At 66.2% G+C, this 27,358-nt stretch overlaps 4 protein-coding genes across 8 annotated transcripts; 2 read left to right on the forward strand and 2 right to left on the reverse strand.

The window, feature by feature from the left end:
- Positions 1-62: 62 nt before the first annotated feature.
- On the reverse strand, positions 63-2,582 carry FNDC11 (fibronectin type III domain containing 11). Its single transcript, XM_047068532.1, has 2 exons — positions 2,481-2,582; positions 63-1,067 (listed from the first exon to the last, which is right to left on the reverse strand). The coding sequence occupies exons 1-2, from the start codon at positions 2,580-2,582 to the stop codon at positions 63-65; spliced, it is 1,107 nt and encodes a 368-aa protein (XP_046924488.1).
- Positions 2,583-6,639: 4,057 nt separating this feature from the next.
- SRMS (src-related kinase lacking C-terminal regulatory tyrosine and N-terminal myristylation sites) lies at positions 6,640-15,133 on the forward strand. Of its 3 annotated transcripts, none has more exons than XM_047068185.1 (8): positions 6,640-7,224; positions 10,482-10,603; positions 11,072-11,235; positions 11,873-12,056; positions 12,164-12,322; positions 12,783-12,964; positions 13,055-13,211; positions 13,336-15,133. In XM_047068185.1, the coding sequence occupies exons 1-8, from the start codon at positions 6,863-6,865 to the stop codon at positions 13,527-13,529; spliced, it is 1,524 nt and encodes a 507-aa protein (XP_046924141.1). In that variant the 5' UTR covers positions 6,640-6,862; the 3' UTR covers positions 13,530-15,133. The 3 variants fall into 3 exon arrangements, with proteins under 3 accessions (XP_046924141.1, XP_046924142.1, XP_046924143.1); XM_047068186.1 differs by having other exon boundaries at positions 13,055-13,180; positions 13,336-13,406; XM_047068187.1 differs by having other exon boundaries at positions 13,078-13,180; positions 13,336-13,406.
- Positions 15,134-16,728: 1,595 nt separating this feature from the next.
- On the forward strand, positions 16,729-25,916 carry PTK6 (protein tyrosine kinase 6). Of its 3 annotated transcripts, none has more exons than XM_047068189.1 (8): positions 16,729-17,111; positions 18,563-18,684; positions 18,994-19,154; positions 19,626-19,779; positions 20,834-20,995; positions 22,099-22,405; positions 23,536-23,689; positions 23,924-24,106. In XM_047068189.1, the coding sequence occupies exons 1-8, from the start codon at positions 16,882-16,884 to the stop codon at positions 23,948-23,950; spliced, it is 1,317 nt and encodes a 438-aa protein (XP_046924145.1). In that variant the 5' UTR covers positions 16,729-16,881; the 3' UTR covers positions 23,951-24,106. The 3 variants fall into 3 exon arrangements, with proteins under 3 accessions (XP_046924145.1, XP_046924146.1, XP_046924144.1); XM_047068188.1 differs by having other exon boundaries at positions 16,734-17,111; positions 22,099-22,280; positions 23,924-25,916; XM_047068190.1 differs by lacking the exon at positions 20,834-20,995 and having other exon boundaries at positions 16,732-17,111; positions 22,099-22,280; positions 23,924-25,916.
- On the reverse strand, positions 25,785-27,350 carry PPDPF (pancreatic progenitor cell differentiation and proliferation factor). The gene is made up of 5 exons (XM_047068192.1): positions 27,224-27,350; positions 26,724-26,805; positions 26,478-26,555; positions 26,283-26,379; positions 25,785-26,206 (listed from the first exon to the last, which is right to left on the reverse strand). Exons 2-5 carry the CDS (start codon positions 26,776-26,778, stop codon positions 26,080-26,082), a joined length of 357 nt encoding a protein of 118 aa, XP_046924148.1. The 5' UTR covers positions 26,779-26,805; positions 27,224-27,350; the 3' UTR covers positions 25,785-26,079.
- Positions 27,351-27,358: the final 8 nt, after the last annotated feature.

Below are 27,358 nucleotides of genomic sequence, written 5' to 3' on the forward strand. Positions count from 1 at the left end.
TGTGTGTGTGTGTGTGTGTGTGTGTTTATACTCCTCTTCACTAGTGGATAAATATTAGAAAATCATCTCTCGGAAAGCGTGGTCAGGGACGGGCCTGGCTTGCCCGGCCGACTGGGGGTGGGCCCTTTGGGGGGCCCCGGCCTGGTCTGCAGCGTGAGGCTGTCCCGCCAGGGCTCGTACACCAGCGTGTAGCTGTCGGCTCTCTTGACGGTGAACTTGTAGGAGCGGTTGGGCATCAGGTTGTGGATGTCGAAGGTGCAGGCGGCCACGGGGATGATGCCACACTGCGTGCACTCCTGCTGTGTCCGCGGGTCCAGCAGCTTGAAGCGGAGCTCAAACTGCTCCGGCGCCACCGGCTGGATGGTGGCAAACCACCGCAGGCTGACCCAGTCCTGGTGGGCCACCGACTCCTTTCGGTCGAACATGACGGGCATCTTGGTGCTTAGCATGAGCCGGATGTGCGGGATCTTGGTGGCACCGACGTCGGACACCAGGCGGTGCTTCATGTGCAGGCGCCCAGGTACCGTCATGGCCAGGAAGCTGTCCATGACAGCCGCCAGGTCCGCCAGCCTGCGCTCCACCAGCCCCCAGCCCGCCAGGAAGGGCCGCGGGTCGGGTGACCCCAGCAGAGCGCCCAGCTCGGCGCGGCCGCGGTCCAGCTGCTCCAGCAGGTCCGTGAGCAGGAGGAGCTGGATCTTGGTCTGGGCCGCGCCCACCTTCTTCATGCGCTGGAACTTCCAGGGGTCGATGAGCTGGAACGTGGCGGTGGGCAGCAGCAGCGGGTTCTGGTCGCCCAGGGCCAGGTGCTTGGGGAGGATCTCGATGTAGTAGGAGCATTTCTTGAGCAGCTCCGTGCGGGCGTGGTGGCGCCGGAGCAGGCGGGGGCTCAGGTCGGAGGTCAGGAAGCCGCGCAGGGCGGTGCGGCGCTCCATGTAGGTCCTCCAGGCCTCCGGTTCCAGCAGCTGCGGATCGTCAGCCTCCTCCGCCTCCTCCTGGTCCGGGAAGGACGGGGGACCGTCCAGCTTCATCTTGTTCAGGCCCAGGCCCGTCACCTGGAAGCTCATTGTCTGGGAGCAGGGGCGGAGGGCGGGGTGTGAGCTGAACGTCAGTTGGCCTCCGCCACCCGCCCAGGGGCTCCCTCAGGGCAGGCTTTGTGTGTGGGGGTGACTTCGGGCCCACTGCCCTCCCTACGGGTCCCTCTGTCCTCCCCTGGGCCGGTGGGGGGGGGGGAGCTTGCGGGGAGAGCACGGCCCTCTGCAAAGAGCCCGATGGAGGGCCAGGCCGGCAGGCTGCAGACGTGCATAAAGTTGGACACCGAGGGGCCAGCACTCCACTGACGGTCAAGCGCGATGGCACAGGGAGGAGCTGATACAATGAGCTCTGGGGCAGAAACCCCAGCCCACTGACCAGCTGCGTGGCCTGGCCAAGGTCTCAGTTCCTCGTCTGAGTGGGGTGAAGGTGCGCCCTCGGGACAGCCGAGAGGATTCGGTGTGACCCTGTGTGTGCTGCACCAGACTCCCCCTTGGGGACACCACTGCCCCGTAGACCTTCCATGCCTGGCTGCAGGTGCAGAGCGGAGTGCCAGGGCTCACCCGGAGACAAGGCCGGTCGGTGGCTGGAGCCAGCGAGGGCGGCAGGGTGGCCCCAGCCTCAGCTCGGAGGGATGATCGCGCCGGCTCCCGGTCACCGGGTCCACGCTCTCTACCTTTCACGAGCTCACTGCACACGAAACCCCTCCGAGTGGCAAGGCCCCCTGACCTCATCTCACAGATGGGGCGCCTGAGCTGACACGCTGCGGAGTTTGCTCTCAGTTCGGAGTTTGGCCCCAGCCGTCAACTCCAGAGCCTGAGTCTCCTTCTGTGCTACTCCCGCCTGGGTTCCCAGCTCTGGGGGGCCGTGGAGGGGCCGGTGCAGCTGTCCTTCCAGGACCGGGACACAAGGACTGGCCCTGCAAGCTGGGGCTCTTTGGAGAAGGTGCCAGCAATCTGGCTGGCGTCCCGGGTCCCGGCCACCCCCAGGGCGGTGAGACAGCCGCTGGGTCAGCACCACGTGGGAGACCTCAGGTTGTCCCGAGGGTTGGACGAACTATGAAGAAAGCTCACAGGTTGAGTGACCTGCCCAAGGCCACACGCGCTAAGTGACAGTGAGGTCGGGACCCAAGTCTGCCTCCCTCCCCAGAGGCCACCTTCGGCGAGAGCAGGCCCTGGGCACCACCATAAAGGTACTGGGATGCAGTGAAGCGTGCCTCTAGCAATCCCAGCCCGAGTCCTGTTGGCCCCTGGGTCTGACCACCGGTTCAGGGATGCCTCCCAGGCTGTCAGTCGGAAAAGCGCCGCGGGGCTGCTTGTGAGTTGTGGGGAAGGGGCCGCTCTGCGCCCGGGGCCGGGCGCCCGGACCTACACCCTCCCGGGCCTTCCAGAAGCCCCAGACACCTCCCCCGTCGCCTCCCCCAGCAGCCTGCCCGCCTCCCCGGCCCGCGCCCAGCCTCTTGGCGCGCCCACTTGCCCTGCCTCCCGGAGCGGAGAGAACCACGCGGCTGACTGTGCGCCCAGCGCGCACCTCCGAGGCCCGCGGGTTGCCATGGGGACCGCGGGCCTTTGTGACGCCCCGCCCGTCTCCAGGGTGGAGCGGGAGCCCAGGGCCCAGGGGTGCGGGGAGACGTCGCCGGGGGGCGGGGGCGGGGGCGGGGCGCTCTCTGGTCGCAACACCCAGACAGGAGCCACTGGTGTCAGCCTCCGGTCCCGCCCCCCACCCTGGTCTCAGGTGCCAGGAACTATCTGGGGGCTTCGTTCCCTCCCCGAGGAACCTGGGGCAACGCGCCCTGCGCCCTGACTTGGGAACCACCTCGAGTGGCTATTCCAAAAGCCAAGCCTAAAGTAGGGTTCCCGGAGAGGAGTAACTGAGGCTGGCCGTCCCTCTGCGAGTGCCCCTGTCCCAGAGTCCTGTGGACACAGTGCTCACGTGGGGCTGCCAGAGCCGGGGCGCGGGGGGGGGGGAGGGGGGCGAGTGCTAGTGGGGAAGAGGGCTCCTGCTCGTGTCCCAGCCTGAGACCTGCTCCAGGAAGCCCTGGGAGGACCTGGGGGGAGCAGCAGTGACCTCGGAGTGAACACCTGTCACCGCAGGGAACAGCGCAGGGATCAGAGCAGCCTTTCCTGCGACAGCAGGCTTCCTCTCCCACCTCTGACAGTGCGGGGGTGCTGGCGCTGCTCATCTACCTGGGTCTGGACGAACGGGGTCTCCACAGTTCCAGGGAGCCTGTCAGAGGGGTTCTCAGCCCCCTCCGTGACCCCATCTGTAGCCCCCAGCTGGACTCAGGACCTCTGGGCTCTCTCAGCAAGCCTGGGGCCTCCCTCAGGCAGTAATCAGTCTCAGATACCCAAGACACTAGTTGTGCCCCTTTGGGAGAGGCGGGAGGGAGGGAGGCGGGGGAGGGAGGGAGGCGGGGGAGGGAGGGATGCTCCCCGGGTCTCTGTCCTCCGGGGACGACAGAGGTGGGTCCAGAGCCTCCCTCCACTGCACCCCTCCCCTACGGCTGGCCCCACTCTTGCGAGGAGGTTCCCCTGGCTGGGCGTCGATCAGTTTACCCTCAGGCCCAGGCCTGGGTATGGCGCCCCCAGGAGGTCAGACCTGGAGGGGGGCCGGTGGGTGCGTTTCTGCCCTCCTCTCTCTGTTCTGGGCTTTCAGTAAATGCTAGCTGTTGGTGTTGTTATTCAGGGGTCTGAGGATTATTTGGATTATTTGGAAAGGGGGGTGCTGTCTGAAGGTTGAGGGGGAGGCTGGCACCGGAAGGGGGGCGGGGGAGGGAGATGCCCGGCCCCCGCAGAGGGGACAGAGACGCCCCTGCCCCCACCCTGTTCTGGGCATGTCTGGGACTTCTGCCATCTCCTTGGTCCCACCCCCTTTTTTCTGTTTAACTTTAAAAAATTAGCCTCTTCTTTTTCTTTTCAAATTTCGATTTAAGTTCTAGTGAAAAATTAAACTCAGTTTTGAGAGAGTTGCAGATTCCCATGCAGTATAACACAGTCCACATACTCTTGTCCCGTTCAGAACATCTTGTCACAAAGGGCCACCCAGGACAGTGACGGTGACCCGGCAAGAGCAGGACTGGTCCATCCCGCAGGGACCCTCACATGGCCTTCTGCCACCACCCCAAGCCCTCCTTTCCCCAGCAACCACTAACGTCATCTCCATTTCTGCAGCCGTGTCCTTTCCAGAATGCTGTGTAAGAGAGCTAGATGCTTTTGGGGACTGGCTCCTTCGCTGGGCATATTTCCCTTCATCGCTGAGCGACCGTGCCTGGCATGGATGCACCAGTCTGCCCAGCGCTGTGTGCCGCCACTTGGTCCTAGGAGCCGCGAGGGTGGGGAGCCCGGTGGTAGTGAGATCACGGGGGGAGGGTTCACCTCCACTGCAGGCCCCCATTATGTGTCCTCCGGAAGATGAACCGAACCCGCGGTGTGGTACTCTGGGCTGCCAGCCTCGGCCCGGATACCCAGGGGGCCCCCTCCTCATCCTGGCAGATCTGGTCTGAACCCTCACTCGGCCCCTGCAAGCCCAATGCTCTTAGAGACGGGGACGCAGAGGCAGAGAGGTCTAGCACCTTACCCAAGGCCATACGGCTAGTGAGCCTGACAGCAGGGCTAGAACGCCATCATCTGGCCCCGTCCAGGGTTGGGGGTCCTCTCCCCCCTTCACACACCTCTACACCCCCCGCCCCATCCAGCACTGTCTCTGCGGTCAGGGCCGACGGAGGGCGTGAGTGGCAGAGTCAGGGCAGGGACCGTCCTGGGGGCCTGGACGCTGCTGTGTCAGGTGGGTGAGGTGAGAAAGGGAATGGCGGGTCCCAGAACCTGGAGGCCGGAGGGCGGGCAGGGAGCCCTGAGAGCCGCCAACGACAACACGGACACAGGTGGCTCTCGCTGCCGGCTGCCTGATGCCGGGTGTGTGTGGTGCCGGGGCGGCAGGCCGTGTGGGGGTTTGTGGGGTGAGGGGACGGGAGAGGGCCTGGGCAGGGGTTGCCAGGCGCGGGGTGCTCCCTGCAGAGCCCGCTGCGCGGGGCAGACGAGGAGGAGGACCCGTCCTGGTCACCGGGAGGTGGGGCAGGCATTCTTTGTGAGCCGGGTCCCCACCGCCCAGCACAGGTTCCTGCTAGAAAATGTCCCTGCTCTGACCTTGACGAGGTGGACCGAACCTTGCTTCCTCACCTGTAGGATGTCCTGGAGGTCTTTGTAGCGGGGAGAGGGTGGGCAGCCCACTGGGCTCTTTCCTTTGGGCACCAGGCCTGGGGCCAGGCCAGAGGATGAGGAGGAACCTTCCCTGCCTGCTCTGGCCACCAAATGAACGTGCTGATCCGAGAGCCTGGGGCTCTGGGGCTCGGAGGGACTGGGAGTGTCCAGAAGGAATCTGTGTCCAGTGCCCTGAGCGCTTGACCCCAAGCACGGTCAGCACAAGCAGGACCCTTCCAGGACCCGAAGAGGCCTCCCTGCGCCAGGTGGGTCAAAGACAGGAAGCATGGCTTCCCAGGAGGAGAGCGGCGCAGGCATAAAGGACTTGAGGGGACCCGTGTGCGAAAGGCAGACTCGCCCAGGGATGGGAGGAGCAGGTCGTGGGTGTGGCGGCGGGGTCGCCAAGCGGCTGGTGGAGTGGAAGCTCCAGGCCCCTTCAGTGGGTGGGCTCCACAGAGGAGTGTCTGCCGCGGGTCTGGCCCGGGTAGGTGGCTGTGCGGCCTCTCAGTGGCCAGCGGTCACACCCGTCTGTTGGCTCTGCTCAGCCACGTGAACATCCAGCCGTGGTTCCAGGGCAGGATTGGGGAGGGGGTTTGCGGCTGTCACAAGAGGGGTGTGGGCTCCGAGCGCTAACGTGGATGAGCTGGGGGAGGCCAGCGTGGGGTTGGGGGGTGGGGGGGAGCATGCGCGGCCTGGGCCCGGACCCACCTGCCCCCACCCTTCCCCCACCCTGCCCCAGGCCGCTCAGGGTTTGGTCTCCCCACCCTGCCCAGAGACAGAGGCAGGGCTCGCCCGGCCTCTCCGCCAGTTCACATCCCTGAGGTGGGGGTCAGACATCAGAGCTTCCCCCTCCCGGTGGTGGCTGTTGGGGGGTCTCCCGACCCCCAGGGGCCCAGAAGATACATCGCCCCATCGTCCGTGCAGCACCCACTCTGGTGCTCACCGAGCCCTGGCGGTCACCAACTCCCACCTTATGAGGGGAAAACCAGAGCGCAGGGAGCCTGCCCGCCTTGCGCGAGGTCCCAGGCTGTCCCCAGCCGGACTCAGAACGGCTGCAGACGTTCCTGGCCAAGCATGTGAGCCTGTCCTGCGCAGGGTTTTGTGTTGAGAGATTTGGCCAACACGTAAAGAACCAGACCGTTTTCTAGCAAATCCGGGTCACGGCCAGGCGCTGCGCAGCGGTGCCTCCTTCTCTGAGGGCAAGGCTCGGGTCAAGGGCGGGCGTGTGGTTCACTTGAGCGTGACCTCTTGCGCGCGCCCCCACCTCCGTCGTCCCACCTGCACCCGCGGCCCCGCCCCGAGGCCCCGTCCCCTAGGCCCCGCCCCGTGGCCCGCCCCCAGAGCCCCCGCCCCCCAGAGCCCCCGCCCCCAGAGGCCCCGCCCCCCGGCAGGTCCTGGGGCCGCGTCCGCCCGGGCCAGGGAGAGCGCCTGTGAGCCCCTGGGCACGAGCAGCTGGGGAGCAGCCGTGGCGTGGCCACCCTGCGCCCCTCCCTGGTCTCAACCCCAGCCCGGGAGGCGGGCGCCTTGTTGGAGGGCTCTGCAGTGACCTGTGGCCCACGCTCCGCGCCACCCGCTGACCCCTGCGGCCGCGGCCCCTCCGCTGAGGGCCCCGGTTTTGGCCCGGGACGCCCCGGAGCATGGAGCCCTTCCTCAGAAAGCGCCTGGCCTTCCTGTCCTTCTTCTGGGACAAGATCTGGCCGGTGGGCGCGCCGGACGACGGCGTCCTGGGGCTCCCCGACCCTGAGGCCGGCGCGGAGCCAGAGCCCCCCGCCGCAGAGCCCCGCAGCTCCCCGGCGCCCGCGCAGCTCTTCAGGGCGCTGTACGACTTCACCGCGCGGTGCGCCGACGAGCTGAGTGTCAGCCGCGGGGACCGGCTCTATGGCCTCAAGGAGGAGGGCGGCTACATCCTTGCCCGCAGGCTCTCCGGTCCGCCCAGGGCCGGGCTGGTGCCCATCACCCACCTGGCCAAGGCCACCCCGGAGACGCTCTTGGACCAACCGTGAGTATCAGCCTGCTCTGCAGCGTCAGGAGTGAGGACACAAGTGAGTCCTGGGAGCACATGTCCCGACCCACCCTTCCTCCCTCCTGTCCCTCACGCCCTCCCTCCCAGGCCTGGACCCACGAGGCCTTGCCATGCGGCGGTGAGTGAGCACACGGGGCGGCGCACACACACCGGTGACTGTCTCCTGGTCCTGCCAAAAGGGAGGAGGGTAGTGGCTCCTGCAGGCGCGGTCGGGTCCGGTGCCGAATAAGCCGCACGGCGCGTACACACGCCACTGGCCGGGCCCCCGGCACGGTGGTCGCTCTGGGGCCCGGTCCCGCCAGCCGGGCCCTCCTGCTCTCACACAGGGATTCAGCCTGGGGAGCCGAGCACTCTGGGGGTCTCCACAACATTAAGCCGAGTGGCCATCGCTTGGAGGGCAGGGGCCAGGGTCCTGAGTGTAGTTCCAGGTGAGACACGACACGGCCTGTCCTCCCTGCGCTCCTGATCAGGACGTAAGTGACCAGAGGGGCCCTCCAGATGCAGTGAGGGGGTGAGGGGGTGAGGGGGTGCCATGCTGAGTCGGAGGGCTGCATTCACCTGCCCCTCACCGGTCCACATTCACCCAGAACTCTCCTTGCTGCCCTGGGCGAGGTGCGGGGCAGACATGACCCCGGCCTTTGGAACTGCTCCCAAAGAAGCTTGTTTTGAGAGGGGGACACGGGTGGAGAGGGGGGCTCACCCATCCCGCCCTCCCCCCCCTCCAGCATGCCCGAGGCCCCCAGGGCCGGGGCATTCCACAGGCAGGGATTGGCCGGCACGGACACCTGGCGGGGTCGCACGCCCGGCTGCAATCGTGGAGGGAGGAAGACAGACAGTGGAGGCTCCGCTGCAGGGCTTGGAGAGGGAGATGACCTCTCAGCCCAGGCTTAGGGTCTGAACGACAGGGTAGCCGTGGGTCCACCCGGCCCCGTCTTCGTAGACATCGTGCACGGGCCTCAACCATTCGATCCAAACTCTGGTTGTGGCCCCACCTGTCTTTCCCCTTAATGCAGTGGGTCAGCCTGGATGTCATGGCCGTCGCAGTGCCTGACGTCCAGACAGATGCGGCACTGGCTAGGAGGACCTCCGGGGGCGGCAGAGACGCCACCCCCCCAGCCCCGGCATGCATGGAGGTGATGTGCTGGGTGAGAACAGGCCAGAAGCTGGTCGGTGACCAGGCTCAGCAAAGCCAGGCCCAGCTGCCCAGACCCCTGCCCTGTCAGACCTGCCCAGGCTGACACTGGTTTCTTATCCTGTGCCCGGCTAGGCTAGGACTGAGCCCTAGACATGTCCTCTGCAGACCAGCACTGGGTCTCAACTTCACTCAAGCCATCTCCAGTCCCCTGGGGGTTTTGCATGTGGCCTGGAAAGCCTGAGTCCTAGGAAGGCGCCTCCCGAGGGGACTCCCACCCAGTGACCAGCCTGCTGGGAGTGATGGGAGGGACCAAGCAGCCGTCCTGATGGGGAGGGGGCCCACAGTCACTCCAGGTGTGGAGGGCAGATCCCATGAGCCACTCTTAGAGGTGGCTGGCAGGGCTGGGAGCGTCAGAGGGGGCGGTGCCGGGAGGAAGCAGTAATGAGTGTTTGCCTGGGCCTGGGATGAAAGGGCCGACCACACTCACGGTGTCATTAGCCCCAGACACCTGGCTGTCTGTCCTCAGGGCCAGACTGGCTGGGCAGGGGAGGAGCCTCGTTCTCAAGGTTGAGGGTTGACCTGAGAACGAGGCTCCTCCAATCTTGGCTCAGCCACTGCCCCACCCCGGGGAGAGACTCCCGAGAAGGTGCCTGAAGCTCGGCGTGTGCAGGGTCTTGGCCTGCCATCGATCGGCCTTTGCTGTGGGGCTGGGGACACTTCTGCCCCTCCTCTCCCCCCCCACCCCCCGCCCTGCTGTCCTGGGAGGGGCCTCTGTAGCCCTTCTGATGCCCTCCTGGCTGGCGGGCTGCGGAAGGCGGGGTCTGGCTGCGTAGTTCCTAGCTACCCCCCCCCCATAGCTCCCCAGGTGCCCAGAGGCCTCTGTGCCAGTGCCAGCCTCCCTCCGTCTCCCTCCTGCCAGGCACTGGCCTCACCCCAGCCTCCGGCAGCATCCGCCTGCCTGGGATGGCACAGGTTTGACCACCCAGTCCCCTCTTTTCAGGGCACCCCCGCTTTGTGTCGACTCACTTCGAGTCATGCCTGGGGTCCCCTGGGATAACTGCCAGTCCCACACGCCCAGGTGGGGGTCAGAGCCCACCCTCCAGCCCCCAGAACCCTGAGTTTCCCCCCGTCAGAGGGGATGAGAGCCATGCTCACAGGGCTAGTCGCCTAGTGGCTGTGCCTCCCCCTTACAGGAGGCAGGCCTCCTGCCACGGGGTCCCCAGAATCTCCGGGAAGCAGCAGCCTTCAGGGTGGGAACCTGACTCAGGCATAGGGCTCCCCGACCTGGGCCTTGGGAGGCAGACACAGGCAATGGGGTGGGGCCTGGTGCCTTTCCATTTTCCTTCCAAGGATGTGGAGCAGGGAGCTGCACCTGGTGTGGCCCAGGTGGGTTACGGCCCAAACGGGTGTCAGATGGGGGAGCCCCGGGCAAGCCCTCACCCCCTGCCCCGCTCCACACTCGGGTGCGTAGGCTCCTGGTATCTGGGCACCCGGTGCTCGGAGCATCTCAGCGTGTGGAGGGCCGGGGGCTGGGGCCCCTCAGAGGCAGAGGTGTTTTGAGCCCCTCCCGCCTCTGCAGGCCTGCCCAGCCTGGCTCAGCGGCCTCCTCCAGGGCCTTCCCGGCCAAGCTACCGTCAGCCGCGCCGTCCTCCCCTTGGGCGGGTGGGCTCTGCCTGGCCCGGCTGCTCGTGGTCCTCCATACACCCCTGCAGCCCGGCTGGGACCGCTCCCCGGGGGCCCTGGTTCCTGGTGCCCCCCTCCCCCGGGCAGGTTGGGCCGGGGCCCGGGCCGGTGGTCATTTTACGAGCAGGGCTAGTGGAGAACCTGAGGCCGAGGAGTGTGGACAGTGTCTCCCGACTCAGGTCCCTGCTGGTGGCCGGCCCAAGTGGTCCCCCTGTCCCCTCCCCGACGGCTCCAGAGGCTGGGCACCAAGGGCTGGGACAGATGCAGACCTTGGGCCGGGACCCTGCACTGGGCCCTGGGTGCACCTTGTGCCTGGGAAGACGGTGGGAGCCGGGCATCGGGGCCTCTGACCGGTGTGGGGACAGGGGTCACTCAGGTCTGGGCCTGCTGGTGACCACCCACCTGCCCTTCGCAGCTGGTACTTCAGCGGCATCAGCCGTGCCCAGGCCCAGCAGATGCTCCTGTCTCCGGCCAACGGGCCTGGGGCCTTCCTCATCCGACCCAGCGAGAGCAGCCGCGGCCACTACTCACTGTCAGGTAACGTGGCGGCCGCTTGCGCCTGTCCCCGGGCTGAGCCTGCGCCAGAACGCCCCTGACCTTGGGGCAGGTGCTCCCCAGGCCTCGCTGGCCGCACGTCGAGCTCGAAGGCACCTGCAGCTGGTCACCTCTCAGCTCACCAACCTGCTGGTTACCTTCCCTCCTGTGCCTCTGAGCTGCCCGGCCTGCACGGCCGCCCGGCCATCACTCACCCTCCCTCCCTTCTTCCGCTCATTCTCGGACTCTCCACGTGCCCTGGGCTCTGTGCCCTGTGGCCAGGAGCCCCCAGTGCCCCTCTTACTGCGCCTCTGGCTTGCGGCTGTCCACGCTCCCTCCTTTTCCGTGAGGCCCCTGAGGCGGGCTCCGAGCCCGGCCCGTGGAAGGTTGTGGTGGCCATCTGGTTGGGCTGGCGGGAGGGTCTGGGGCAGGCAGCAGCCGGAGGAGGCCTCCATCTCTGTGCGCTCACAGTCCGGGCCCAGGCCAGCGTTCGCCACTACCGCATCTGCACGGCGGCTAACGGCCTCTACCTGCAGAAGGGCCGGCTCTTCCCCAGCCTGGAGGAGCTGCTCGCCTACTACAAGGCCAACTGGAAGCTGACCCACAGCCCGCTGCTGCAGCCCTGTGTGCCCCAGGTGGGTGGGCCAGTCCCGCCCCCGCCCCCTGCCCAGCACACGTGGGGAGGGGCAGAGGGGGGTGCGAGCCAGGCAGCAGGCCCAGGCCAGTCTCCGAGCGCGGCTGCAGGGGTCTGACACGGCCCGGAGCACTGGGGGCCCTGCCTGGGGTCGGGTTTGCTCTCACAGGTACTGCGTCTCTATCTCCGAGGACTTCTGGTGCCCGCCCCCCCCCCATCCCCAGTTCTGTGGGGGGCAGGTGAGGGCCGGGACAAGTGTGGGGAGGCGTCTGGGGCAGGTGCCCACAGCAGCTGTGCGCCCCAGGAGGAAGCTGTAGGAGGAGACGCCGGGACCGGCTGCACACCCGTGCCAGAGCTGGGGCCCCCGGGCCACCACGCACCAGCCGTCCTGCCAGGGGCCAGGCAGCCATCCAGTTGCTCTGGTTTCTAATGACAGTCTGGCCAGGCACAGTAATGAGTGCGCGTGGGTGGGCGTCCACCTCCGGCAAAGGGGCCACTTAGAGCCCGGAGCCACCGGGGCTAGACTCCTGGAGCTCAGCACCTGGCTCCCCAGGCCTCCACCAGGCCGGCGTAGGGCGAGCACCGCGGCACAGGTGCTGGAGGCCGGCGCTCCAGGGGGAACTGTCCCCTCTGTCCAGGGCGCAGCAGGCGGAGGCCCCGAGTGCCCCCCACCCCCTCAGCAGCCTCTCCTGCGGGACGGGTGGGAGCGGCCTCGCTCCGAGTTTGCCTTGCGGAGGAAGCTGGGTGAAGGCTACTTCGGGGAGGTGTGGGAAGGTCTGTGGCTCGACTCCACACCGGTGGCAGTCAAGGTCATCAAGTCAGGTGGGTGAGGCCTGCCCGCCCCTGTCCGCCCCGCCCTCTGACCCCTCTCGCCCCGGGGCAGCGGCAGGGTGGCACGGGCGGGGCCTGGAGCGGTGCCTCTCCTGCAGCCTACGTGAAGCTGGCAGACCTCGCCAAGGAGATCCAGACTCTCAAGAGCCTGAGGCACGAGCGTCTCATCCGGCTGCATGCCGTGTGCTCTGCCGGCGAGCCCGTGTACATCGTCACCGAGCTCATGCGCAAGGGCAATCTGCAGGCCTTCCTGGGCAGTGAGTTCCGCCCCCGACCAGGGGCCGCGGGTGACCCAGGTCTCCCTGCGCAGCCACGACCGTCGGCCCCCTTCTCGGCTTGGGCCTTTCACGGCGTGCCAGGCTCGACTGTCAGGGCTCTGGCCCACAGCGGGTTCGGGCCCCGGGCCCGTGCTGTGCCTTGTGGGGGCACTCGGAGCGTCGAGGTTCCAGGCTGAGCGGGTGCACAAGGGGTGGGGCCCGCCCGTGTCACCAGCCCTGCGCGCCTTCCCTGCCTTGGCCCCCCTCTGTGTCTGGTCTCTCCCGGGGGCCCGGGTGGGTTGCCTCACTGAGCGGTCCCTGCACAGCACAGTGACCCTGCAGCCTTGATGGGTAGCCCTGCCCTCAGCCCCTCTTCAGGGTGAGGAGGCTGAGGCACAGGCGGAAGTGACCGGTGAAGACGCCCGCCCCCCCTGATGGCCCATCCCGCCCCGTCCCACAGGCCCCGAGGGACGGGCCCTGGGCCCGTCCCTCCTGCTGGGTTTTGCCTGCCACGTGGCCGAGGGCATGAGCTACCTGGAGGAGAGGCGCATCGTGCACCGCGACCTGGCCGCCAGGAACGTGCTTGTGGGTGATGACCTGGGGTGCAAGGTGGCCGACTTTGGCCTGGCCCGGCTGCTCAAGGTCAGTTCAGCTTGAGACCACCGACCCCGCCGTGGCTGGGAGGCGAGGGGGCCGCTCTGCCCCGCCCACCACCGGTGTCCCCTCACCCAGGAGGACATCTACTCCCCAAGCAGCGGCTCCAAGATCCCCGTCAAATGGACGGCGCCCGAGGCAGCCAACTACCGCGTCTACTCCCAGAAGTCGGACGTCTGGTCCTTCGGAGTCCTGCTCTATGAGGTCTTTACCTACGGCCAGTGTCCCTATGAAGGTGGGCCGCAGGGGGGGCCTGATGCCGGCCGGGCAGGGTCTGGCCGAGAGCTGGGGGGAGGCGCCCACGCTGAGCCCTCAGCAGAAGAGAGCCCCCCCCCAGCCCTCTCGTTGCCCCTCGCCAGGACTGAGCAACCACGAGACCCTGCAGCAGGTCACCTGGGGGTACCGGCTGCCGCGCCCGGCGTCCTGCCCGGCCGAGGTCTATGCGCTCATGCTGGAGTGCTGGCGGAGCAGCCCCGAGGAGAGGCCCGCCTTCGCTGCGCTGCAGGAGATGCTGGACGCAGCCCGCAGGCGCCTCCACCCCGCCCTCACGTGACCTGGGGCGCTGGACGCAGGGGCTGGGGCCACTCCTCCCCGCCCGCGTGTCCCCGCAGGACAGCACTGGCCGCCAACACACACGGGTGCCGGCGGCCTGGAACCGACTCTGACCGAGGGCCGAGGGCCCTGACACACACACTGACCCACACTGTGCGTGTGGACGGCTGACACACGCAGACACCCGCTGACACAGGAGGGCATGATGGCCTTTGCCCTGCGTGACCCGGTGTCCCTGCCGAGGGAAGAACTCGGCATAGAAGTCCAGGTGGGGGGATGCGCTGGGCCTGCCGCCCTGGACGCCCTCCACCCCCTCCCGGGTCGAGAGCCAGAGGCCGGACTTCCCAGGGTTCTGCAGGGCCCCCCTGTGGCCGATGTCGGGCTGGCGGGCAGACCCCAGGCGCTGGGCACACACGGCCCAGGAACAGACCCCCGGACACACAGGAAGGCAGCGGGCACGCGATAAATGCACACCGAGCTGACTCAGACACACTCACAGACACGCGTCACCCACAGGCCGCAGCCCCAGCCCCGGAACAGACCCGGAGCTGTCATGGCCCACCAGCTGGTTCATCGTGGCAGACAGACAGCTGGCCCCATGAGGCCCAGGCCCCCGGCCCAGGACCCTAGCGCCCAGACCGGGGACCCAGAGGAAGCATGACTTCTGGGCCACTGGCAGGACTCTGTGCCGGCCGCGGGAGCTGTGTGATAGCCCCTTCCATCTCCCTGGGGCCAGGATTGAAGGGGCAGAGGGAGGGACTGGGTCAGGCCTTGGGAAGGTCCGGCTGGCTGGCTCTTTCTGGGGACGGGGCAAAGGTCAGGGAGGCAGAGTCTGGGCCTCAGCGGCTCAGGGTCCCGGGTGCTGGCCTGCCCGTGCAGGGTCAGGCAGGGGTGGGGTTGGATGCCACGGTGTTCAGGCAACTGGGTCACAACCAGGTCTCTGGGGAAAAGGAAACGGGCGGTTTCCAGCGTGTGACTGCTCCCCCAGCGGCTGATTTCAAGCCACTGTTGATGTCACTGAATGAGGAGCTGGGTGCTGGGAGGGGAGGGGGGATGAACAGCATTGCTTCTCAATCATCCTGCCCAGCTCTGGTCACTAAGAGACGGACAGACGGAGGGCCGGGGGCCGGGCAGGGGAGATCTACGCTCAGGGTCTTTACCCTCCACTCCTGTGCCCCCCATGATGACAGCTGCGCCCCGAAGGCCTGTGGGACGGAAGGACAGAGGCGGCTGAGTCTGCTTACCGTCCCCTGGAGAGAACCGCCCATGTGCACAGTTCGAGGCAGGGGTGCGCCTGCTGAGGCCAATTAGCCCCACCCCGCTTGACGTGAAGTGTTGGGGTTTGGAGCCGACGGCTAAGAAAGAACTCTTGAGATGTTTTTTTGTGCAAAAGGTGGTTTTATTAAAGCGTGAGGACAGGACCTGTGGGCAGCAAGAGCCGCACTGGGGTTGTGGGGGGTGATGGGTTATATAAAATGTTCTATCCTATGGAGGGGAACGTGACGTTAGGGCTTCAGGAAATTGAATCCGTAGGTTCCTGGGAGTTTGGCTGTTGATAAAATGGCTTTTTTCCTTGTAAATCATTAAGACGGTTGTAGACTGACAGACTCGTGTCCTGCGTGACCGTGATCTCTACCAGTTATCTGTTTGTTTGCCCCTTTTCCTTTGTTCTGGGGGCCAGGAGAGCGTGAAGAGAGTCACACACATCCCATGGGGGAGGGGCCCGAGGCGGGGGAGGGTGTAGCTTGTGCTCAGCCCTCAGCTGGCCTTTGTTTCCCACATCACCACTGATGACAGGCCCTGCCCTCGGGCTGGCAGGAGGCTGCGCAGGGCTGGATGGTGGGGGGCTTCCCAGAGGGGAGGGTCCTGAGGTCACCAAGGGGAGGGCCGCACAGAGGGAGGAGGGAGGACACGGCAGGGCCCGGGTGTGAGTCAGGGCTGAGCGGGGAGAGGACGGGGGCTCCTTACATTGGGTGCTGGGAGTGGGCCAGCCCTCACGGGGGGGGGGGGGGGAGGGGGGGCGGGAGGAATGGGTGGGCTTGGCGGCAGCCCCAGGTTCCCCCACCCCCCACCCCCCGGTCCTGCCCGCGACAGACGGAGGAGCAGGTGAGTGTGGCGTGGGGCCGGGCCGTGGCCTCTGAGGGAAGGAAGGGAGGGAACAGCTGGGCTTGGACCAGACGCAGGTGTGCGTGGGGGTCACCGGTGCGTGCCTGGCGTGTGTCATCAGCCACAAGCTGGACGGGTTTGGTGCTCAGGGGCTTCCAGGTGTGGCCCGGGCAGAACCGGGACGTCCGTGCCCAGGAGCCGACTGGAGCAAATGGCCCCACAATGAGGGAGGCCTCGTGGCTGGTTGGGGGGGGGGCCTGCCTTGGAGCCCTGGGCGCGGGAGATGCCTCGCAGGCCCCGCCCAGCCGGGCCCCCTCCCCACCCTGCACTGCCAGTAGGACTGTGACCTTACTGAGTGACCACACTCCTGTTCTTGACCCTTCCCTTTCCGAAAGAGGGAAGTGCCAAGAAATCAGGCTTAGTATCTGGTTTTCCCTGGTCGTTGTCCTCCCGGACCTCCCATCAAGGGGGCAGGCTGGGGCAGGCCGACCACGGATGGACGGCGCACCCGGAGCCCTCCCCGCGCCCTGGCTGCCGGCTCCCCTTGGGGGCTGGGCCCCGCCTGCCCCCACCCCGAGGCCTCGGTGCCTCTCCCTCTTTCCGGCGCCTGCCCACCCTGTCCTGTGTCTTGGAGGCCAGCGCAGCTCCCCTGGGTGGTCGGACGTCTGGGGAAGGGAGTGTGTGGTGGGCCCCCAGGGGTCAGCCTTCAGGGAGGGGATGGAAGGCCACACCCACCGGGGCTCCAGGGGTGACTCTGGAGAGCTCAGCCCCAGCGGCCCCGGGGGTCGGGCAGCGCTGATGTGCCCACGGGTCTCCAACCCCCCTCTCGCTCACTCCCACCTAGGTTCCACTCACACCGGAGCCCCGGTTGCTAAACCGGACCCCAGGGAGACCCTGTCTGACCCGTTACTCGTCCCCCCCACCCGGGAGGGCGGGGGCTCAGGTCCAGCCACGCGACCATGTGGTGGGCACGCTTTCCAGGGCAGGTGGGCGGGAGCAGTACCCAGACTGACTTGGCCTCAGTGGGCAGGAGGACAGGTGGAGCCCAGGGCAGAGGCCCATCCGGGCTGCGGGTGCGGCCCGCCTGGCTTAGCCGCCTCGGCACCAGGAAGTGGGCTGGCTTCTCGGCCGGGTGGAGGTGGCCTGGCAGGGCGGGCCCCACCCGCCGTTCCTAGCCACAGGTGGTGCCGCCACCAGCCCGGTGACAGGTGTTGAGGCCAGGAAGCCAGTCCTGCGGCTGACCCGCCATGGTGTCCCGGGACCAGCCTCACCCGGGCCCCCGGTACGTGGGCCTGTGGGACTTCGAGGCCCGGACGGACAAAGAGCTGAGCTTCCGGGCCGGGGACCTGCTCCACGTGGCCAGGAAGGGGGAGGAGTGGTGCTGGGCTGTGCGGCTGGACGAGGCGGGCAGGGCCCTGGCTGAGGGCTACGTGCCCCACAGCTACCTGGCCGAGAAGGAGACGGTGGAGTCTGAACCGTGAGTGTCCCCATGGCCCTCGTGGGTCACCCAAGGCCCCCCCCACTCTGGGCCCTGTGGCCCCTCGGGAGCTCAGGGTAGGGCAGCCCTCAGGACAGAGCTCTGCACTGCTGCAGCTGGGATCTGGGGAGGCCGGTGAGGATAGGGGACATGGGACTCCATTTCCCTAGTCGGGGCCAGACCCCACCACGCTGGTCCCGGGAGAGCTGACGAGGCTTTCTCTGTGCCACATCTGGGGATACAGAGCCTCAGAGGCAGGCGGCCCCTTCCCTGGGCTCCCCCACGGTCACTTGGAGGTGCCAGGACCCAAACAGGACAGAAGGGTCCACGGTGAGCTTCCGGGCCAGCCGACAGGGATGTGGTCTGCGTAGGCATCCGAGGCAGGGACTGAGCCTTTTGGGGAGCAAAGCTTCGCTCACCCTCCAAACAACCCAAACCAGATGCATGACCTAGTTAGAGGGAGCAGGAAGGTAATTGCGACATGCCGGGTCTGGGCGTGGGCCGCGGGCTTTCCCATCACCGGCAGGGAGGCTCCCGGAGGTGGTGGTTGGTCCCAAGGGGCTGCCCAGGAAACTTGGGCCACAAGGGCAGCCTGGGGCGGGCGTCCGCACAGCCCCCCGAGCTCTGGGCCAGGACGGTCCAGCGTGAGAGGCCCCAGGAGCTGCTGCGAGCCGGTGCTGTTGCACGGTGAACGGGCGTGGGGGTTTCCTCCTGCTGAAGAGGGACGAGCAACAGGGTCGTAAACCGCACAGCTTCAGAAGGCAGGGTCCGGCCACGGGGATCGTGCGGAGGTGGGCGTGATTGGTGCTAAGGCCCCGAGGTCCTGAGAACCTAGTGCATTTGTAAAGCAGGAAGGAAGCAGGGTGGTTGCAGGGGCGAGCCAACGAGAGAGACTCCAGAGGTGCTACCTCGGCCAGGCTCAGGGTGGGGCGTGGCCCTCACGGGGCTCCCCGCGGGGGCTTCCTGTTCCAGGGACCCCTGCAGGAAAAGGGGGAGCTGAGGGCCGAGCAGCCGGCAGCAGAAGTCACCTAGGTAATTCTGCAGACCCCACTCTGCAGCCCAGAGTCCGGGGCTCGCCCGTGCCTGGGCACCGGTGTGTATGAGCAGGCGTGAGTGTGGTATGCGTGTGTGAGGGCACGCGTGCAGAGCCTTGCCGCTCAGACACCGACCCCAGGCCCCACAGTCCCACAGCAGAGCGTCTGTGGCCAGGGTCACGGAACAACGTGGTCCCTCTCACGGGACAAGATGGCACATCTCTGGGACAGGAGTGGCTCTGAGCCCACAGACAGGGGACTCCCCGGGCAGGCCTTTCCTTGGTGTCCGGACGGGCCATTTGGGGGCTGGGATTCAGCGTGGGCAGGGTGGGAGGAAGCGGGGGCAGAGAGGGGCAGGGGACGAAGGTCAGTGTGGGCTCAGGACTGCCCCCCCCCCCCCCGCAACCTGCCCTGCAGGTGGTTTTTTGGCCGCATCTCCCGCTCCGAAGCGCTGCACAGGCTGCAGGCAGAGGGCAACACGGCCGGGGCCTTCCTGGTCAGGGTCAGCGAAAAGCCGGGCGCCGACTATGTTCTCTCAGGTACAGCCTCCCTGGCCCTTCTCCCCCCTCTGTGTCCCCCGTGCAGTTGACCCTGGGGCCGCTTGCCCCCAAACCCAGCCCCGCTGGCCTATGCCTCTCTGCCACAGCCAGGACCTCCCTCCGGCGGGCGGACACTCGGCCGTCCAGGGCGGCTCGTCCCATTGGTCCTGGGTCTGGGTTTTCTCCCATCGCCGCTGGGCGTGCCGGGGGCGGGACGCGGGGCCCGCGAGCGCTTCTCGAGAGGGGACTGTGATGGTGGGCGCGTGTCAACGCGCGTCCCGGCCTCAGCCCACCCTCCCCGCACCCCAGTGCGTGACGGCCAGGCCGTGCGACACTACAGGATCTGGAGGCGTGCTGGCCGGCTGCACCTCAGCGAGGCCGTGTCCTTCCCCAGCCTGTCCGAGCTCGTGGACCACCACAAAGCCCAGAGCCTGTCCCAGGGCCTGCGGCTCACTGTGCCCTGCTGGAAGGTAGGGTCGCCTGCACCTGCTGCCCCCACTCGTCGCCCGCCTCCCTCTCTCCTGACGTGGGTGGAGGGGGCACGGGGACACCTGGCCGCAGGGACTCTGGCCGTCTCCAGCCATGTTCCCCAGAGCGGGGCGTGGGGGCAGGGCCGTGCCTTCCTTTGCTGGGTCACCCTTGCCCCTGGGCCAGGGAGAGGCCTGTGCTCCTGCCAGTCCCGAGTCTCTCTGGGGCAGTGGGAGCCTGGGGACAAGAGCTCTGTGGGACTGGCACTCAGGTGGATGTCACTGGCCTAGAGTGGGCAGGTGAGGGTGTCTGCAGCACATGGCTGGGGTCACCAGGGCAGTTCCTGGGAAAGCCTGGCTGCGTGCTGGGCTCTGGGGCGTTGCCCTGAATCCGAGGATAGATCAGGGGCTCCCATCCTGGGGTCAGAGTGGGTGGGCTGGGTGATGGGCACGGCACCCTGCCTGTCCCTCCAGCATGAGCCCCAGCCCCTGCCCCACTGCGACGACTGGGAGATGCCACGGGAGGAGTTCACACTCTGCAGGAAGCTGGGGTCCGGCTGCTTCGGGGAGGTCTTTGAAGGGCTCTGGAAAGACCAGGTCCGAGTGGCTATTAAGGTGATTGCTCGAGGTGAGTGGGCCCCAGGCCAGGCGCCCCAGCAGGGACTTCGGGCCTTGCTCCCTGGGGACGGGCGGGGTGGCCAAGCGTCCCCGGCATCCCCCGCTCCACCTGCGGCTGTGTGTGCATCGCATGCGTCGTCTCCAACAGTGTCCACGTGGCGTCTTCCTTTCAATGAGCATGTTTTTACCGAAAATGCGTTTATTTTATGAAAAAAAAATCTTTATGTATATTAATTTTTGAGAGAGAGCGAGAGCGTGCATGAGCAGGGGAGGGGCAGAGAGAGACACAGAATCGGAAGCAGGCTCCAGGCTCCGAGCTGTCAGCACAGAGCCCGACTTGGGGCTCGAACTCGTGAACCGGGACATCCTGACCTGAGCCGAAGTCAGTCGCTTAACCGACCGAGCCACCCAGGCATCCTTAAAGGCATTTGTTTTAAAAGGGAATTTTAAATTCTTTTCTTTTTAAGTTTAGTTTTATTTATTTTGATAGAGATATAGACAGCAAGCACGAGTGGGGAGGGGCGCAGAGAGAGAGAGAGAGAGAGAGAGAGAGAGAGAGAATCCCAAGCAGGCTCCATGCTGTCGGCACTGAGCCCGATGCGGGGCTCGAACTCATGAACCCTAAGATCATGGCCTGAGCCAAAATCAAGAGTTGGACACTTAACCGACTGAGCCCCCCGGGCACCCAGGCAATTTTAAATTCATAACGTACATGGAAAGCTATTAAAATAAATAGACCACTAGACATCTGAAAGGGTTCGTCTAAAGTCTCCTGTGAACCCACTAGAGGTTTGGACCCCCCGCTTCAGGAATTGGGGCGGGGCACGTGGGGACACACCCGGGGGGTGAGCCACTCCACATCAGGCTGGGGACAGGGCACCAATGCGGAGCCCGGTGTGTGGCCAGCGGGTGGTGGGTTCGGCACAGCCTTCACGCGGACGCTGTGGGGCGGTGCCGGGGCGCCCCGGGGAGGGCGCCCACGTGTCCCGAGCCGCTGCCGCGAGCGGGCGGGCGGGAGGAGGCCGGGACTGGGCCGCACCCACGGAGGCCGCCTGCCCCCGCAGATGACCTCCCGCACCAGCACACCTTCCAGGCGGAGATTCAGGCCATGAAGAAGCTTCGGCACAAACACATTCTGCCGCTGTATGCCGTGGTGTCCGTGGGGGACCCCGTGTACATCATCACAGAGCTCATGCCAAGGGGAGCCCTGCTGGAGCTGCTGCGGGGTGAGCTGGCCGCGGGGCCGCACTCGGGGCTCCTTTCCTGGGGATAAAAGTGACGTGTGCTTGAGGGCGTGGGCAACTTGCACAAAGAAAGAGGAAATCCACGTGGGCTCAGTCGGTTGAGCGTCCGACTTCGGCCCCGGTCACGATCTCGCGGTTCGTGGGTTCGAGCCCCGCGTCGGGCTTTGTGCTGACAGCTCGGATTCTGCGTCTCCCTCTCTCTCTCTGCCCCTGCCCTGCTCAACTCTCTGTCTCTCTCAGGAATAAACATTTACAAATTTTTAATAAAAAAAGAAAGAGAAAACCCAAATTGCGCCCGTACCAGGGACAGGACAGCCCGGGGGCTCCTTGACAGCCTTGCCTGCTTAAGAAATGATATTTCAAATATCCTGTGGTAAATGCACCATCCGTTCATCTATGGAGGTCAAGTGAGATAAGACTAGACAACCAGCCCTCCATCCCCATTAACTGAGACCATTGTGTTCAAATGCCAGGCGTGGCCGGCCCACCTCTTAGCCTGGGGGACACGCCGGCCTGGTTCTTACGGCTTTTCTTTCTAGAAGGTGCTGACCTTCTTCTGGTGTCCGAATGTGCACGTACACTTGCACACGCATGTGCACAGACACCCTCATGTGCTACAGACACACACAGACACGCACACACTTCAACACGCGCGGACTCACAGACCTCGTCATCTGTACCTCATCGAACGCCCAAAGCGAACGCGGCCACTGCCCATTAGCTGGGGCGCCGTTGCTAAGAGCCCTTCTCCAGAAGGCGGCCCCACCGACGGCACGCTACCGCACCCACGAGCTGTGCCTGTTTGGCGAGTCCCCTCTCGTTGAAGCTTTCTGAGGTCTTTAGTCACGTGAATAACGTTGTGATGAGCTTCTCTGCACCGACACTTCCGTGTGGATTCCCAGGAAGGGAACCGGGGAGTGGGGCAAAGGGCACACGCGTGACCGCATCTGGCCTTCCAGAAGGGCCATGACAGGTGCACTGTTCAAGTCAGGCAGCCACCCTCTGTCCCAGCGGCACACAGGGCCGGTGGAGGGGAGGACATGGCCCCCTGCCCCTCTGACCGTGGCCTCCCCTGGCCTCTGCAGGCTCTGACGAGAAAACCCTGCCCGTCTCGGAGCTGGTGGACCTCGCATCACAGGTAGCCGAGGGCATGTGCTACCTGGAATCGCAGAATTACATCCACCGGGACCTGGCGGCCAGGAACATCCTTGTGGGGGAAAACAACATCTGCAAAGTCGGGGACTTTGGGCTAGCCAGGCTCATCAAGGTAGGGCCCGGGGAGCACGCAGGACTCCCTCTGCGCATGGAGCTGGGGCTCAAGGGAGGCCGGCTGAGCAGCCACGGGGCGGGACGCCGGAGTAGCGTCCAGCGTCCAGTAGCGGCAGCTCCCAGGTGAGGCCCAGGGCGCAGCCCTGATGGGGTGGGCAGGCCTCTCCGGGGACTGAGAGCTGGAGGGGCAGGGGGACCCCCGGAGGAGAGAGAAGCCACACGGGGGCCGGTGGGGCGCTCCTGGGCGGGTGGGGCACGTGCTCACTCTTTCATGGTGTCTTGCATTCAGCGCTCAGCGAGGGGAGAGGGTGGGAGTGGCTTGTGAGCTTAGGGCAAACGTCCCCCCCACAGAAGACACTTTTATCGTGGAGGGTTCTGAAGACAAACGTGGACAAAACGGTGTAACAAGCCCCCTCCCCAGCCCCATCCGGTGTCCCCTCCTTCCACGGTTAGACCCAGGTCGACACGTGCACACTGAGACTCCAGACAGAAACAGACACAGACACATTTCTGACAATTAATGGGACTCCTTAAGGTCATCACATGCCCCCTCGGAGCTACGTTTCCAAATTCCCGAGAGCCAAGAATTCATTTGTTTGCTCCCACTGCCTGACCCCTTCAGTCTGTGCTCCCCTGTGGCTCCTTCGGTGCTGGGCCTGGCTCTCTGGCTCCCTCTTCCCAGAAACCCCCCTTGCGGCAGGGCCTTCCACTCAGGGTGGGGTCTGTCAGTGGGCGAGTGGGTTCTGCCTCAGTTCCCCTGGCATGGTGGGGCACTGATGGCCAGAGTCCAGGGCCCTCCACTCAGGGGCTGACATCCTGATGCTGTAGTCCTTGACTGTAGGCTGGGTACTTCTAGAAAGGCATTTCCCTCATTCGCTTGGTGGCCAGCCCATCCGGGCTGTCTCTATGAGCCCATGGTTTGAACACACCGGCAGGCTCCAGCGTGGCAGGCACTGTCCCTGCTCGTGCTCACGCTGGCCGACCTCTGGGACACGGATACCACCTGGGAGGGCCACGTGTATCCCAGTGCTTCCTGCGCACCCCCCGTCCCCAGCCCCTGAATCTGGTGGCCCAGGGCCTGTCTCCCAGTGCCAGCACCACCTCCCTCTAGTGGCAACCGTCCATCAGTGCCCAGTCTGCTCTGGCCCACCGCGAACCCTAGCTCCCCACGTGCGTCCCCACGTGCGTCCGTGCTGCGGGGCCAGAGCCTGCAGGCTGCCCCGTGGCCTGCCCCAGCACGTCTCCGCTCGCAGGAGGACATCTACCTTTCCCACGGCCGCAACATCCCCTACAAGTGGACCGCTCCGGAGGCCCTGTCAAGAGGGCTTTACTCCATCAAGTCGGACGTCTGGTCCTTCGGGATTCTCCTCCACGAGATTCTCAGCAGGGGTCAGATGCCCTATGCAGGTACTGGCCCCCAACAACGTCCCCAGCTGTGGGCAGGGTGGGAGGGTGCCGCCACCTGGACTCGGGGCGTGCGCCACACAGAGCGCCAGGCTGCCTCCCTGGGGCGGCCTCCAGACGGCGTCGGGAGGGTGCAGGGGATGCAGAGGGCAGGAGAGCGGCCCAGGGTTCCCCGGGAGGGTGGAAGACGGTGGTGAGGGGACAGCCCCTGCAGCCCCTGCTACCGGCCCGCCACAGGCATGTCCAACCACGAGGCCTTCCTGAGGGTGGACTCGGGCTACCGAATGCCCTGTCCCCCGGAGAGCCCACCCGCTGCGTACAAGCTGATGCTGTCGTGCTGGAACAGGGACCCGGAGCAGAGACCCTGCTTCAAAGCCCTGCGGGAGAAGCTCTCCAGTGTCAGCAGGTACGAGAACCCGCTCTGAAAGGGACACCCCTCTGGTGCTGCCTCTGAGGCCACGAGGCCCTGTGAAGGGGGGCCCGGGTGCCGCCCTGGACCTCAGATCAAGGGTACGGGCAGACGAAGGTGTGGACAAGTTCGCAGGACCGGGCTGAACGCTTGGGGGACGGAGATCCTCCAGCCAGGGGCCCACCCTGCCCCGGGGCTGGGGGAAGCAGTCCCCTTGAAGTCGGGGGGCTGAGGCTGCCCATTCCTCCTGTCTGCTCCTTCAAAGACACCAGCTCCTGGGAAGTGCCGGGACTCTCCACAGCCAGCTCTAGCCCTCCAGGAGCCTGGCCACTCTTCTTTCCAAAGGGAGTGGACCTGTCCCTGGTCCTGACTCAAAGCCCATCAGCTGTCAGGACCAGGGCGCAGCTCCCCCAGGTGGGGCATGGGGAGGGGCCTGGATTTTGGGCGGGCTCACCCTGGGTCACCTGGCCTGTGCGCAGCTCCTGATATGGGGCGACATGGCCTTCTCAGTACTCTGTGAAAACGGGCTATTTGCTGGTGGGGCACTGCGGTCTGCTACCCAGGGCCGTGGCCATCAGCAGCCGCCACCAGGAGTCCTGAGGGCCTCATCTGGACGCTGTAGCCAGGAGACTGGGCACCTGCCCCCACCCTGGGTCCGTGTGAGGTGGGAATGAAGGCCTCCCCTACAGGCCTCAGCACGGACTACTGGCTTTGGGAGCACAGGGGGCCTGGGTAAGACTGCACCGACCCTGCAGCCTGCCTTGACACGATGAGGGCAGACACGACAGAGGCCCTTGAGGGCCATCAGCTACACGGGATGCCCTGGATCGGACTGAACCGTTTCTAGCACAGAGTGGGGGCGGAGTGGCCAAAGAGGAGGCTGGGCTCCCTCAGTGGCCCGTGGGGCCCCTAACTTCATACCAAGCCCCCATCCACGCCCTCCCTAAGCTGCCCCCTCCTGCCCAACAGACCCGGGCCAATCTCTGCTGGCCACTGAAGGTGTGTGGACACACAGTCCACCAATCACGCCCGCCCGTGGAGGCTGGCGGAGGATGACACAGCCACACCCTCCCAAGGCTGGAGTTCGTCCAGAGCCGGGTCACCAGTGGTGGGAAGGTCCCTTGGGAACGCCCCCCGTACCACTTACGACTCAGTCTTAATTTTGGGCCCCCGCCCCCAGAGTTGGGGGACCCTACCCAGAGCGCGTCCTGCAACAGGCTAGAAGAGACGACACCCTCACAGGAAGGCTCCGGGAGATAGTCCGGCCCCGTGAGCTGCACACCAGTTGGGACAGCTCTGGTACCGGCCCCTCACTGCCCTCCAGGGTGTCAAGGGCAGGGGCCCTTGCCAAGGTCCTTCCAGGGGCACCAGGTCCCTCCAGCCGATGGCCCCTAAACCCACAGGCAGAGGCCCAGGACCCCAGTGGCTGCCCTGGAGCTTCTTGTCCAACCTCTGAACTGCCTGCTCTTCCAGGCCCCCCACCCCTCCTCAGGTGCCAAGGCTCCACACTCTCTGCGGTGGCTTGCCGCTGTGAACCTGGGCCAGACCCAGGAGGTGGCTCCCCAGTGAGGGAACCCAGGAAGGCCCAGGGAACAGGGCCAACTCTCCACCTCTGCCAGGAAGTGAGGTTGAGAACATCAGCTTCTACCACGGGCCCCGGGGGCACATGGTCACACACACCATCAGGGCTACCGGCTGCTCGGTTTATTTTCCACTTGGTGCAAGGCACACGGTTACAGGGTGTCGGGAAGGCTTGCGTGTGGCTTGGATAGTAAAGAGTGGGGTTCTCTCGACTTCCTTTTTGGTGTTTTGTTATTTTGATATAAAAGAACCCAAGTGCTTCTGCCGCAGCCCGCCTAGTCTATGGGGGGGGGGGAGGGGAGGAGGGAGGGGAAGAGGGGAGGGGAGGAGAGAGGGGAAGGGGGGGAGGGCAGGGGACGGGCTCTGATGAGCCTAGCGCCTCCTGCAGCCTGGCACAGGCTGCTCAGGACTGGGGCCTGGTGTTGGCTTTGCCAGGCTGGCCACCAGGCTGGCCACCAGGCTGCTTCCTCATGGCTTCCAGAGCCAGGTCGCAGGCGATGGAGCCGCTGGACGCCCGGGGAGGTTCCGAGCTGGGGGAGAGCTTGGGGTCAGGGGGGTTCCACCTGCCCCCACCTCCCGTGCTGGCCCCCAGGAATGTGGACTCACCGCTCTGGGGACTCCAACACTGTAGCCATGAACGGGAGAGTGGACTTCCCGAAAAAGAAGCTTGCCCACCAGTGACCTGGGTCAGCCTTGGGGAGACCTGAGACAGGCAAAGTAGGGTGGTGGTGCCCCTGCCTACTCCCGGTGGGATCCCTCCACATAGCGCCGCCCACCGAAGGGGAGTGGCCCTGCGCTCACCGGGGTGGTGAGGGATGGCTTCCCCAGGATACTCCGCACTTCCGCAGGAGCTGTTACTGGAAGTGGAACCCAGGCGGCCTGGAGAAGAGAGGCCTGGTCAGCTCTGCAGGGCACCGAGTCCCCTGCCCTGTCCACCAGGCCAAGCGCTGGCTTTGCTGGCAGCACAGCGGCAGAGCCAGCGCTTCTAGCGGCCCACCCCCCGCCCCGACGGGACCTGTAGGGCAGAGGACGAGGGGGCTGACTTACGCCGGTAATAGTCGTGGGTGGCCACGAGCGAGCCGCTGGAGGGGATGGCTGCCATGCTGTCGCTTCTATGGCCGGTGGAAGCCTGCGCACACAGGGGTCGGGGAGCCCCCCTGGTCACCCGCCGGCCCTCGGGAGGGGCGTTCCCCACTCGGGTACCCGCCCCCACCCAGACTCCGGAGTCCGCCACGCTGAGTTTATTTCCCGAGCGGAGGCGGAGCCCGAGCCCGGAACTCCCCGCCGCCTTCATCGCGCAGGGCGCGGGCGGCTCCAACCGGCCCGAACCGGCCGCGCGGGAGCAACAAAGGCGCTCTGTGCGCGGGGCCGCGGGCCCGGGGCTCCGGGCACCTGCCCAGCCCGCCCGGCCCGTCCGGCCCTAGCCCAGCCCGCGCCCCCGGCCGTCCGGCCTTCCGTCCGCCAGTCTGTCTGTCCCGCCAGCCGTGGCGCACGGGGGCGCCCCTTCGGATCGCTCGACCCCACTCACGCGCCGCCCGGGTCCTCACCTAGGCGGCGACCCCTCGCGGGCCTCGGCGCGCGATCACGGGTGGCGGGGACGGGGACGGGGACGCTAGGCCACGGAGCCCATTTGCAGACGAGACCGCCTAAGGCCGCTCCACGACCGAAGCGCGCGCGGAGTG

The sequence above is a fragment of the Lynx rufus genome, unplaced genomic scaffold (assembly GCF_022079265.1).
Source record: "Lynx rufus isolate CCGP_SWC_20201006 ecotype Redwood Valley unplaced genomic scaffold, mLynRuf1.p SCAF_8, whole genome shotgun sequence".
Taxonomy (NCBI): Eukaryota; Metazoa; Chordata; class Mammalia; order Carnivora; family Felidae; genus Lynx; species Lynx rufus.

Excerpts from the sequence above, each read along its gene's own strand:
- SRMS (XM_047068185.1), top strand. The coding sequence starts at position 6,863 with ATGGAGCCCTTCCTCAGAAAGCGCCTGGCCTTCCTGTCCTTCTTCTGG. Across the intron at positions 11,236-11,872 it reads TGCAGCCCTGTGTGCCCCAG|GGCGCAGCAGGCGGAGGCCC; the intron begins GTGGGTGGGCCA and ends CCCTCTGTCCAG. Across the intron at positions 12,965-13,054 it reads GCCTGGCCCGGCTGCTCAAG|GAGGACATCTACTCCCCAAG; the intron begins GTCAGTTCAGCT and ends CCCCTCACCCAG.
- PPDPF (XM_047068192.1), bottom strand. The coding sequence starts at position 26,778 with ATGGCAGCCATCCCCTCCAGCGGCTCGCTCGTGGCCACCCACGACTAT. Across the intron at positions 26,556-26,723 it reads CACCCACGACTATTACCGGC|GCCGCCTGGGTTCCACTTCC; the intron begins GTAAGTCAGCCC and ends TCTCTTCTCCAG. Across the intron at positions 26,207-26,282 it reads GTGTTGGAGTCCCCAGAGCG|CTCGGAACCTCCCCGGGCGT; the intron begins GTGAGTCCACAT and ends GCTCTCCCCCAG.
- PTK6 (XM_047068188.1), top strand. The coding sequence starts at position 16,882 with ATGGTGTCCCGGGACCAGCCTCACCCGGGCCCCCGGTACGTGGGCCTG. Across the intron at positions 17,112-18,562 it reads GAGACGGTGGAGTCTGAACC|GTGGTTTTTTGGCCGCATCT; the intron begins GTGAGTGTCCCC and ends CCTGCCCTGCAG. Across the intron at positions 20,996-22,098 it reads CCTGCTGGAGCTGCTGCGGG|GCTCTGACGAGAAAACCCTG; the intron begins GTGAGCTGGCCG and ends TGGCCTCTGCAG.
- FNDC11 (XM_047068532.1), bottom strand. The coding sequence starts at position 2,582 with ATGGCAACCCGCGGGCCTCGGAGGTGCGCGCTGGGCGCACAGTCAGCC. Across the intron at positions 1,068-2,480 it reads TGGGCGCGCCAAGAGGCTGG|ACAATGAGCTTCCAGGTGAC; the intron begins GCGCGGGCCGGG and ends CCCTGCTCCCAG.